Genomic DNA, 13,232 nt, shown 5'->3' with positions numbered 1-13,232 from the left:
CACCCCCCCTGTTTTATCTGGCAATTTTAGTATCGTGGATTCTCAGCCAATCAAAAGTAAGGATCTGACAACTTATGAGATGATAAATGTTGTTAAAACGCAGCCTGAACACTTGTCTGAATATTTGTGTCATCATTCCAAAGTACTCTAAGGTTTTTATATTCTTATTCTTATTGGTCTAAATGTTTGATATTTCGAAGGTTTGTCAATCCTGCAAAAATATAGGTTACATGTATATTATTCTGAAGATTTGTTTGACATAAAGTTAAGTTTGTTATTCCGAGATGCTATAGTCCAAAAATTAATTCCGGTTCATTATAATAAAAATAGGTTAAAAACAACTGCAAACCTAGTTTTATTTTCAGATTAAGTAATCAAAAGAATGTAAAATCTTATGTCATTTATGACTTTTCAATTTCCATTGGTTTATAGGGAGGATGAGTTTGTGATAGACTCCATAGCTCTAGGACCATTACAGAAGGTCAGAATAGGCCATGACAACACTGGACCTGGTCCTGCCTGGTTCCTGGATAAGGTAAGGACCTAGACCTGATCTGAAGGTTTTTAAATGGCAGCTAAATCAGCATAGTGGACCGGAAGCTTAAATCCATGGGTCCTATTTCATATAATTTGTTATTAAGAAGTTTTATGAAACAGCTCCCATGGATTCAAGCCCCTGTTCCAATATGCAAATCAGCTGCAATTTAAAAAACCTTCATATCAGGAAGGATCAAAGGAAAATGAACCATTTTACTGGGAGTCAGCCAAAAGTAATTTAAGTTTTCCAAAGGAAGGGGGATTCGTGACATCCGCATCCCGCTGTTTGGACGTCAGGAAATTTTGAATGTTTAAAAATTTCAGCCTATCCTGCTGACCTGAATAAAATGCCCACTGTTACCCTGTCTTCACAACGTTGTTATAACGCTGCTTCCAATTTCAACTCATTCCTTTCCCGCTCTCCGCCTACCTAATGATCGGGACGGATCAGGGTTTCAGATCGTTATAGTGGAATGGCCTCTTGAGCCAGGTTCAAAAAATCACAATTTCACAATGTCAGGTCCATTACCTGACACAATGTGCACTTTTTCTTTACAACTGTACAATAAAATGTTGTGTGTGAATATCAATAAATAATTGTTTGGAATTATTTATAACCTAATTATTCTAATTAATTGTAGATTATCATAGATGACTTAGAGCTGAATGCGACCTATGAATTCCCTTGTGGACGATGGCTGGCAAGGGATGAAGACGATGGTCTTATCACGAGGGAACTGTACGCCGGAGGTCAAGGGTCAAAAGGTAAGATCAAGTTGCCATTTTGAGGAGCATTAATGACCACCTTTTGTTGACTTCCACAATAATAATACCAACATGCTTATATAGCGCATATCACTGCCAAATGCGTCCCTATGCGCTCCATTGGATATTATTACCCTGGCTTTAGCCCCGCAGCCTTTTACAGCGTGGTGGCATTTCAAGGAATAAATTCCTGCCTGGTACCCACTTACCTCACCTGGGTTGAGTGCAGCACAACGTGGACAAATTTCTTGCTGAAGGAAATTACGCCATGGCTGGGATTCGAACCCATGACCCTCTGTTTCAAAGTCTGAAGACTAATCCACTGGGCCACAACGCTCCACAATGTCTTCGTAATTAATCATTTCAACTTCTGTCAGAGCAAAGGTATACGTTGTTAATTTTCATATTTTAAAGATTACCATAAGGATGTAAACATAGTGTAGGGACAGTGATTTTCCGTTTTATCGATAAAAAAAACGGAAATTTCCTTTGGTTCTTATACTTTTCATGTAAAAATTCTTGGAATTCATCTTTGCAAAACAGAATTCAGTCTTCTGTTGTGTATATTTTCAGTGACAAAGCAGAATTTCTATTCTTAGATCAAGTTAAAACGGAATTACAAATTTTCAGAAATGGAAAAAAACATTTTTTGAAATGGAAAATCACTGTCTTTAGTAGTGTTAACAGATTTTTGAATGGATTAGCTTATATGAAATACCAAGATTTGTTTACACCTTTTCTTATTTCTTGAAAGAAAAAAAAAACTTATAATTAATTGAGAGTGCTTAGCTGAATCTAAACAGGGCATGCTCTTCAGTGAGTGGAATGGCTTACTTCATATATAAATGTACTGTGCATACTAGTTACACAAAATTTTATCTGCGAAAGGGGTAATGATGCACTTAGTTCTGAGTCTCTTGGGATAGTGCTTTTTGAAAATAGGCTGTTTTTGTCTCACCTGCGAAGCAAGTGAGACTATAGGCGCCGCTTTTCCGACGGCGGCGGCGGCGTCAACATCAAATCTTAACCTGAGGTTAAGTTTTTGAAATGACATCATAACTTAGAAAGTATATAGACCTAGTTCATGAAACTTGGCCATAAGGTTAATCAAGTATTACTGAACATCCTAGTAGAGTTTCATGTCACATGACCAAGGTCAAAGGTCATTTAGGGTCAATGAACTTAGACCATGTTGGAGGAATCAACATCGAAATCTTAACCTGAGGTTAAGTTTTTGAAATGTCATCATAACTTAGAAAATATATAGACCTATTTCATGAAACTTGGACATAAGGTTAATCAAGTATCACTGAACTTCCTGCATGAGTTTCACGTGACATGACCAAGGTCAAAGGTCATTTAGGGTCAATGAACTTTGGCCGAATTGGGGATATCTGTTGAATTCCCATCATAACTTTGAAAGTTTATGGATCTGATTCATGAAACTTGGACATAATAGTAATCAAGCATCACTGAATATTTTGTGCAAGTTTCAGGTCTCATGATTAAGGTCAAAGGTCATTTAGGGTCAATGAACTTTGGCCGAATCGGGGGTATCTGTTGAATTACCATCATAACTTTGAATGTTTATTAGTCTAGTTCATTAAACTTGGACATATGAGTAATCAAATATCACTGAACATCCTGTACGCATTTCAGGTCACATGACCAAGGTCAAAGGTCAATGAACTTTGGCCGAATTGGGTGTATCTGTTGAATTACCATCGTAACTTTGAAAATTTATGGATCTGATTCATGAAACTTGTACATAAGAGTAATCAAGTATCACTGAACATCCTGTGCGAGTTTCAGGTCACATGATCAAGGTCAAAGGTCATGTAAGGTCAATGAACTTGTGTGAGTTAGAGTAGTATTCAAAGTCAGCACTGCTGCTATATTGAACCGCGTGATGCAGGTGAGACGGCCAGAGGCATTCCACTTGTTACAATATGCTCCACTTTATCTTTGTTGCAGGCATTCCGTATGAGATTCGGGTGACCACCAGCGACAAGAGACAAGCCGGCACCGACGCCCGCGTCTACATCGTCATGTACGGCGGAAAGGACGGAGAGGAGACGAGCGGCAAGATCTGGCTGGACGGGAACTTTGATAGAGGGCGCACTGCGATCTGTTCTGCGGAGATCGGATCAATGTTGAGCCCCTTATCAAGGATCGATGTCGGCCACGATAACTCGGGTCCGGGGGCTGGATGGCATTTAGATAGGGTAAGACTATTAGAAATTTTAAGTTGGAGAGTTTCCTCCAAGTGCCCTCCTAATGTCAAACCATACATACTCTCATAAATTTCACATGAGCCATGATTGTAACTCTCATTAGGTGCAATATTGATTCTAATACCAGAAATTTTCACTTTGTAGAATTCTGCTATACTTTTAAGTTTTATTTTTGGATAATTTTTTGATTACCAATAAGATTGATTTAGTAAATGTATTAATTGAAATAATTTCTTGTCTCCATTTGAGTATTCTTAAGGCAACATCTGCTATATGATCTTTATGTTGGCAGAATTTATTATTGAAAATCTTGCTATCATTGGTTTTATACTTAAGATCGATATTTGTTTTTCATTCATTCTTTCAGGTTGTAATAGACTTGCATCTGTCATTAGAAAGTTTTGTAAATTAAAACACTACAGAGAATATCTCTTTCTTATTTTCCCCTTTTCAAATTGTAATATCTTTCCATATTGTTTACATGTAGATACCTCTTCAGGAATAACTTCATAAGTTTCCCCTGTAAAATCTATTTTTCTTATAGGTCGTTATAGACTGCCCGGCCGCTGGTATCGAACAGACCTTCTTGTGCAATCAATGGCTGGCTGACGACGAAGGGGACGGGAGGATAGAGAGAACCTTGCAAGAAACAAAGTCAATGCGAAAAACCAAGGGAAAACGTAAGTGCTAGATTTTTTTTTAGTGTACTTTTTACCAATCAACTTGCATCATTGAATTGAATTGTTGTTATATTGTCAATTTGGAATTTCTTTCATTTACATAAACACATGAATATGAATGTATGTAAATCAATATTCATAATTCAACATAATTTCACAAATATTATATAGGCAAAATTGTGGCTTATATCCATCATAATAAGTGATTTTAATGGATTTATGTAGAAACATTGAAAAAAAGCATCAGAATTATATTCATAATTCATAAAAATTATGCAGATATGAGCAGTTCCTTAAAATACTCACCCTTTTGTATGTCCGAACCCGTTTCATCATGTATCTCTAACTTTGACTTCACCCCAAGGACTGTGATCATCGGGTCTTCTTCTAACCATAGAAAGTTCATGCACTGCGATGCACAGCGGATTCAAGGACATAGAAAATGTATTGTCAAATGCATCCATAACAACCAAGAAGTCTTAGTCGATTGTTGGTGAATCAAAGCGACAGTTTCGTCCATAACTCTGGACAAACAACAAATATACAATTTTTCGTCAGTTCTAAAACTTAGGATGAAACTATGGTTCCGGTTCACCAATTTTTGACAAAGACCTCATAGCTGTTCATGGTCATTTGAGGGGCATTTTTAATTCATTTATTGTGTTCTAGAATCTGTTGTACATGTACATCACAGATGAAAAAAATCCCTACTATTCAAACCATTGGTCAAACACTCCTTCACCTGCTTCATAGTAAAAATATTCCAACATTATTTATATATCCTTCTAGGTGCTGTGTGGAACGTAACCGTGCGCACCAGCGACGTGTCCAACGCCGGAACGGATGCCAAGGTCTCCATCTGTCTCTATGGCGATAAGGGCAAGTCTGATGAGGTGGAGTTGGAGAGCCAGAGCGATACCTTTGAGAGGGGCGAGAGCGACACCTTCAAGATGGAGCTTGCACCCGTCGGGAAACCGTATAAGCTTCGGGTGTGGCACGATAACGGGGGCAGAGGACCTGGTTGGCATTTGGATAAGGTTGGTTTTGTTTGAGATGATGATAATGACGATGATGGTGATGATGATGATGATGATGATAATGATGCTGACGATGATAGGATGATCATGATGGTGATGATAATGACGATGATGCATATGGTGATGGGGATGATGATGATGATGATGATGATAGGATGATGATGATGATAGGATGATGATGATGATTATGATGATGATGATGATAAAGCCTATGGTCCGACCTTTCAGAAATTTCAATTCAGCCACACCCTTTTCCTATGTACATGTAAGCAGATATTTGCATGATATTTTTGATGTCTTGGACTCCGTTTTAATTTTAGATTGTGATGGAGAACGTTGCCACAGGGAAGACGTACACATTCCCATGCCAACGGTGGTTAGCTAAGGATGAGGATGACGGTGAGATTATCAGAGAGTTACCGGCAACAGCAGACAATATCAAGAGGCCGTTACCAGGTAAGAGATTGGGGCCCCTTCTTACAGAGAGTTGAAACTGATTTGGTCAACCACAACTATTGAAAGCCAGCAAAATCAACAGATAAAATGCATGTTTGTTCAAAACAGTTTCTAGATATGATGTTTATTTAGACATTCTTTCTTTCCTTGGAAATTCATTGTGCTTCTCTTTCTTTACAAAGGACATTGTAAAACTTTCTTGTAGAAAATGCTGTGACACATATGGATTTTCATACATTTGAGGTTAATTAGATCAATCATAACTCTGTGGAAATCCATCCGAAGACGTTGATGATGGTGATGTTTATCATTTTGATTATGATAGTGATGACAATGATGATGATAATTATGTTACCCTTTCACAATGTCTTATCTCTCCTATCAGTTGTGAAATACCAAGTCAGCGTCCACACGGGTGATAAGTTTGGAGCTGGTACTGATGCAAACGTCTTTTGTATGCTGTTTGGCGAACTGGGAGACACGGGCGAAAGGCCCCTCGCGAAGTCTTCGACCAATCGCAATAAATTTGAGCGCCGAGCTGTAAGTTTTAACCTTATCAAATATCGATCTAGACCCAGATTCTATTTTTTACCAACTTGATGTAAATACAGGGTTCTCAGCCCATCAGGGAAATCAGAGAAAATCATTTTACTTTTTTCCATTCAGGGAAAAAAAATCAGGAAATTTGATTTAAAAATACCTTAGATTAGGGAAAAATGCCTCAATGAGGGAAAAATCAGGGAATTTTGATCGGCCCCAAAGTTGAAAGCATGGTAGTCAGTCAGACTCTATTATATATTGTTGCATATCAAAACAACATCCATAGAATGACTGGTTATGGTGGTACTAATTAGTTTTACCATATCCATGGTTTTGCATTATTGTTTTTATACTGAAAATACATGTAATTCACTGCAACAACTTTAGAAAACATGCGAAACTGGAAATGGGTTTGAATAATTAACAGTATTTTTAAACTTCATCAGGGAATTTTGTTTTCTTGAAAAGCTAGGAACCCTGAACTAAAAGTATCTATTATAATGAAGCATTTCTGTCTTTGTTTTTCTTTATCTATTTGTATCTATTTTTACTATCTATTCTCTCAGTATCTTCCCTTTTGATGGAACCATGTGCAATGTTCTTTTCAGAAAATCATTATCGTAAAAAAATGAATTCATTTGAATAAAATGCACACACTTTAGGTTACAAGTAAACAGAGCATTTTCTCATTCAATGCAAATCATTTGAATCGTAAGCATAGACTACATATACATGTTCCCAATATATAAACTTTCTTCTCTTCTATTGTTACTTCTTTAATGCTTTCAAATTCATAATATACCACACAGGCGGTGAGTATAGAGTATACAAGTAGTATGGCATATTGTACATCTACATGTATATTGCTGCATTGGTTTTTATTTAGCTAACCAGTGTATTGGAGATACATGTAAAACAAGTGTTCTTATATACAGCTTGTGATAATTATTATTATCAATGTAATTATTATTTTGCTAATAATCCAGTTATATGCAGCATTTCAATAAAACAGCTCAGAAGGGGGAGATAAAAAGGGCACCGAAATTGATCAACATTGATTTTTAAATAAGTGTATTTCTGTTGATTGGGAATGGCAAAATGCACTGCATAGAAAATGAATGCACAAAGTTGTAGTATTCCTTAGCCAAAAAAGATACTGCAAAATGTCACTACGGTATATAAATAAAGTTAGTAGTGAACCTGTGATATGCTGGGCAATGTGCTTTAAAAGTTGCTAGCGATTGGTAGCCTTGCTAATTTTATCTTGGCTGTGAATATAAGGGAAAAAAATCAGTTTTTGTTTTGTTTTCATTGTGGGAGAGAAGAAATTTGTTAAGTTCATGTAATTTTATTATTATTTTAATAAATATAGTACCTGCATGAGTGAAAATCAGGTGAACAAAATTAATATACAGTTTGTTTGAAAAAGTACAATGTTTTTGGCACAGATTTCGACCATGGCTTTATAGTTACACTTGAGGTTAGAATACAGAGGCCTGTTTAATAACAAATTTGCTTTAAAATTTCAGAATTTGACTTGCTGATAGTGAACTTGATATAAAAAATAATGAATTTGTTTGATATCTTAACATTATGAAATTAGACCCAGTTGTCTGTTTCATGAATGCGTTGTAATTCAAGCTCAAAGTCATCTCTAAGGAAAGCCAAGCTGTTCATTAATCTTCTGTGAACAGGCGTTATGCCTTTCACAGGCAAATTCCATGTGTTTGAATTTTGAAAACTGAAGCGTATATTTGAGCTTGGCTTTCCATAGAGATGGCATAGTGCTAGAATTACATGTATGGTGCTTTCATGAAACACACACTAGCTATTGTAGGTTTAGTTGTAGTTATACAAAGAGTAGACGGTCTGGGAATTTTTTTTTTTTTTAGGGGGGCTAACTAACATTAGACCTTATAGCTCTTTAATACTGATTTGATACAGATAGCAATTAACTTAACCTCATATCTTTGATTGTGATCTGTGTGGTACTGAGACTAATTAAATCTTTACTCTGTAGGATATAGACATTCCAATGGAAATAGATCTAGATGTAGATTTACGAGACAGCAAAGAGGAAGGGATGAAGGTGACAAAAAAATATCAATTATCCACGAATTATTCCACTTTCATTAAATCATCTTCATCCGTTTGCATTCATTTTTAAGGGAATCATTAAGAAATATTGCACCTGCATTGCATGGGATAATCTGGCTGTGCGGCAGAGGATTTGTTTTTTTTTTCTCTTTCTCAAAATCAGGTCTGGATTGTGTAGACTACTCCCTTATTCCCAGGTAAAAAGGGACGGTCTTTTGTCTCCATCAGACCATCTACAATTTAACATACTTGAGACTGTTTGTAACTAATTTCAGTTTCCAAAAATGGAGTCCTCTGCCTTGATGACAGGCTATTTCCAAAATGCACATGTAAATAAAATTCACTCTCAGTGATATCATGTTCCACCAAAACTGCATGTACATGTACTTTAAATAAATTTCACTACTTACTGTATGGAAGTAAGTATGACATGATTACAATTTAACATACTTGAGACTATTTCTAACTAATTTTCTTCTGTGAAAATTGAGTCCTCTGCCTTGATGACAGGCTATTTCCAAAATGCACATGCAAATAAAATTCACCCTCAACAATATCATGTTCCACGAAAACTGCATGTACTTTGATCAATTCACTACTTATTGTATGAAAGTAAGTTTGACATGATTGATAGCACAATTTTTAAAATCAAACTCCAGTCAAACCTTTCTAATAAGGCCACCCCATAGAAAGCTGATAAAGTGGTCACTGGAGACAAGTAAACTTTACAGTCAGGTTCTGTAACACATATTCCTTTCAATTGGAAGACATTGGGTGATATCAAGGTTGGTGTTGGCCTTGATGTTGATGTTGGAATGTGGATTGCTTCCCTTAACTCTAAAACTTTTTCAGAGTTTGTAATACTGAACCAGGGTCCCGTAACACAAAGGTTAGCGATTGATTGTACGTTCGATTTTCATGATTGATTCTACTTTGTAGTCTATGCAATCAATCGTAAGATAATGTTTTACGATCACTGCTTAGCTATGTGTTACGGGCCCCAGGTCACATCTTCATTTTATGTTTGGTGTTATAATCGTGTAAAAATTGACCTAACACCAACACCAAAAGGTCAACACTAAACTTAAAATCACTCATTTTGGTGGAAACTAAAGACAGGTTTCTACTATAAAACAAAGACAGGTGGCTGCCAGAACGGTTTGACTGTGTAGTAGATTTCATTATCTTGTGTGATATTTCATTATTGACGTGGCTGGGGTTTGAACCTGTGATCCTCAGATTACATTATATGACACCTAGATAGGTCCTTGTCATTTGATTTGTTGTTTGATATCGATCATTCAGCACATTTTACAATGAAGCCATCATCCATGCAATTTTGGATCCATACGATATTGTCCATTGCACGTGCGCACTGAGACAGCAGGCACCACAAAACCACTTGTGTTTGAAGCACGCATGTTGTATACATGTACGCGATAATCAGCACATACATGACCATATTTTGCATCAAAATTAATGAATTTCATATGGAAAACAATGAATTTTTAGGTGTCATATAACCCAAATAATGAATGTTCTTTTCATTCGTGCAATGGACAGAATACTTCATTCGATGAAAGATGAAATAATGATCCATTCAACTCGGCTCCGCCTTGTTGAATGGATCATTTCATCTTTCACCTCATGAAGTATTCTGTCGATTGTTCTCATGAATATTCATTATTTGTATATTGTAAGTGCTAGAACCACTCTCCACCACACCCGGTAACTTTAGATATGTGTGTATATAATCATGTACATTATATTTTGTATTACACCTAGATAGATCCTTGCGATTTGATTAGTTGTTTGACATCGTTCATTCAGCCCATTTTGCAATGACGTCATCAACCGTGCAATTTTGTATCCATTCATCGTGCAATTGTGGATCCATACGATTTTGTCCATTGCACGCGCGCACCGAGACAGCTCATGGACAAATAAATACGCATGTTGTAATGACGTAACGATCAACAGACCGAACTCGCACTGCATGAGCATGATTTGCATCGAAATTCATAAATTTCACATGAAAAAAAAAAAATTTTATGTGTCATATAAACCAAATAATGAATGTTTTTTCATTCGATTAATGGACAGAATACTTCATTCGATGAAAGATGAAATGAATGATCCATTCAACTAGTCTACCCCTCGTTAAATGGATCATTTCATCTTTCACCTCATGAAGTATTCTGTCCATTGCACTCATGATGTTCATTATTTGAAGTGCTAGTTAGTGAACCACTCTCCACCACTCCTGTTAACTTTATATATAATATGTGTATATAATCATGTACATTATATTACAGACCAGTAGCGGACCGTGACCCATACGAGACAAAGCATTGGGGGGGGGGCACTGCATTGTCTGTGAACAATGCTGTGCTCCCCCCAATGCTTTGTCTCCTCCGGGTCACGGTCCGCCACTGTTACAGACCCCAGTTTTCTGGTTCCTATTGTATGTAAAAAATGCTAATTCTCACATTCCAAAACATAACCTGGATTAAGCGACTAATAATGGCGAAAATTTGAGGAAAAAAAATCAAAATTTCCATGCGCACAATTCTAAAACATGGAAACAGTTTGATGGGCCAATTTTTCCCTTGAATGCTCAGTTTTGTTTTATTTTTTTTGGCTTCAGGAATTTCACTGCATTCTGTTATCATTCAAATTGTTTTTCTTGAAAAATGTTTTCTGTGAAGTGTGTGATTTTTTTTCTCTTTTCTGGATCAGAAGAAAACTGGGGACTTTAATGTATACGTACTACAAACAATTTTTGTCGTCATACCTCCATAGCCTAGATTGTTCCATAGGATTAAACCTAGAACCCTTTATAACATTTATTGTAGTTTGTACTTTCACCTGAATGAGGTCATCCACATGTACAAGTCACTTAATTTCAAGGACAGTTCACCCGAATTCGCACTTTATTGAAATCATATCATACAACATGATACACATGTTTGGGGTAGCTGCTTGCATGTGTCTTCACAATACTTTTTTTAAGATTCCATAGCTTTGTTATTCATCAATGGATTTTTGCCAAACCTCTAGGTTTTTTTATAATTTTTTTTTCTGATTTTTTTTATTATCTCAATTAATCACCAACACATGCATGTATTTTTTACAAAGTGACTGCAAAGGTACTTTTATCACCACAGACTGGTAACACTCAAATGTCATCCAAATAGTTGATTTTTACAGTTTTTATTACAATTTCTGTGGCCTGTTGCATAGAGTTTCTATTAATATACTTTCCCATTTCATGGAATCCTTTATTTTGATTGGCATCTTAGGTAGCATTGTAACCATCATGGTGGTAGTTACCATTGGATGGTAAAGTTAATCCATTCCATGATGTGTCAAAGTAGCTTTTCTGCAACGGCATTTGGTAACTCTTAAAAGTTACAAGATATTCTAAAGGTTTTATGGTTGATTTTGGTATAATTATTGTATTTGAACAGTATATGTGGAACTGTATGCATCATGCACATGTAATATGTTTGCACCATTTGTGAAATCATTTACTGAATTTGCATGGTACAAAGAAATGCATTTTATCATATTTTTCCCCCAATAATATGTTTCCACTCCTCATTTGTGACGATACCCAATATTTCTGCTAGAGTTGTATTGATTTTATTTTTATTTTTTTGTAAAAAGAGAAATGTTATCATTATGCATGCTGCTAAATATTCTAAGGCATATTGAATGTGTGATTTTTTAAATCATTCAAAAGGAAATACTGTATATATGCATGCTAACATTAAAAAGCATACTTTATTTTTATTTGCTATGATAAAATAAATTGATTTGTGAAAATAAAGCATTTTAAACTCGCATTCACTTGACTAATTCACATGTACATGTATTTTGTACAGCCTTATTATTTTCGTTCATTTTCCAAAAAGACATCATTGATTCGTTCAATTTTCACTTATGGTTGAAATACATGAGATTTTTCATTCCTATGCAAGAGCTTTCATTTATAGATTTTGTGTCACTTTTTATACGTGTATGCTCATCAATTGTATTTGTAAATGAGGAGCATGTCATGAAAGGACTTGTTAGACATTTTGTCCATCACATCCTGATTTATCTCACAGACTTGACCGTAGGAAAAGTTTACATTCTCAGCCAATCTAAATCAAGGAAAGTTGTCAGTTGTATAGGGCGTTTCATCAATACTATTGCCGAGCAGGTATTCAGATCTGACAAGTTTCCTTGATTTTGATTGGCTGAGAAGCACTGTCACTATGGTAACTGTCGGATGAAAAAGGACTTGTAATATAAAATATCGGACAAGTCCTTTAATAAAACGCTCCCCAGTTTTATATGACGTACTTTATCTTTACATGACATACTTTATCTTTACATGACATACTTTATCTTTACATGACATACTTTATCTTTACATAGCTTCTCAGCCCATCAAAATCAGGGAATATTGTCTGACGAGAAGTGCTGGTGAAACCAGACAGCTTGCCATAGACAAATATTGATGAAACACCTATGTTATCATGCTCCTTTACTCCATGTTACGTTCAGGTGGACGTGTTTACAGTAGAAGCGGTGACGTTGAGGCAGCTGAAGCGGATCAGGATCGGTCATGACGGGACCGGGGCCGGAGCGGGTTGGTTCCTTGATAAGGTCGTGGTCATGGAAGAAGGCAAGAGTAAATCTCAGGTGGTCTTTCCATGTCAAAGGTAAGATCAACATTTAAGGTCAAATTCACCCCAGTAAAAAGTGAATTTCAATAAAAAGAGAAAAGTCATACAAGCAAAATGCTGATTTTTTTTATCTAAATCTCTGGGCCCCGTCTTACAAAAACTTAAGATTGATCCAATCAATCACAACTTTGGATGGCCAGCGACGTCAAC

At 36.1% G+C, this 13,232-nt stretch overlaps 1 protein-coding gene across 2 annotated transcripts in view; it reads left to right on the top strand.

Annotated features, from left to right (window-relative positions):
* Window positions 1–13,232, top strand: part of LOC121417129 (lipoxygenase homology domain-containing protein 1-like) — a 95,020-nt gene that overhangs the window by 24,874 nt on the left and 56,914 nt on the right. Inside the window, exons 11-19 of one of the 2 annotated variants that reach the window (XM_041610710.1) lie at window positions 433–535; window positions 1,179–1,302; window positions 3,277–3,527; window positions 4,081–4,216; window positions 5,006–5,253; window positions 5,574–5,709; window positions 6,095–6,249; window positions 7,059–7,061; window positions 12,901–13,058. In XM_041610710.1, coding sequence (XP_041466644.1) covers window positions 433–535; window positions 1,179–1,302; window positions 3,277–3,527; window positions 4,081–4,216; window positions 5,006–5,253; window positions 5,574–5,709; window positions 6,095–6,249; window positions 7,059–7,061; window positions 12,901–13,058 — 1,314 coding nt within the window. The remainder of the gene's footprint in view (window positions 1–432; window positions 536–1,178; window positions 1,303–3,276; window positions 3,528–4,080; window positions 4,217–5,005; window positions 5,254–5,573; window positions 5,710–6,094; window positions 6,250–7,058; window positions 7,062–12,900; window positions 13,059–13,232) is intronic. The other variant, XM_041610712.1, reaches the window with a different exon arrangement.

This window comes from Lytechinus variegatus, chromosome 6, assembly GCF_018143015.1.
Source record: "Lytechinus variegatus isolate NC3 chromosome 6, Lvar_3.0, whole genome shotgun sequence".
Classification (NCBI taxonomy): Eukaryota; Metazoa; Echinodermata; class Echinoidea; order Temnopleuroida; family Toxopneustidae; genus Lytechinus; species Lytechinus variegatus.
This window is presented reverse-complemented; position numbering and strand designations above follow the sequence as displayed.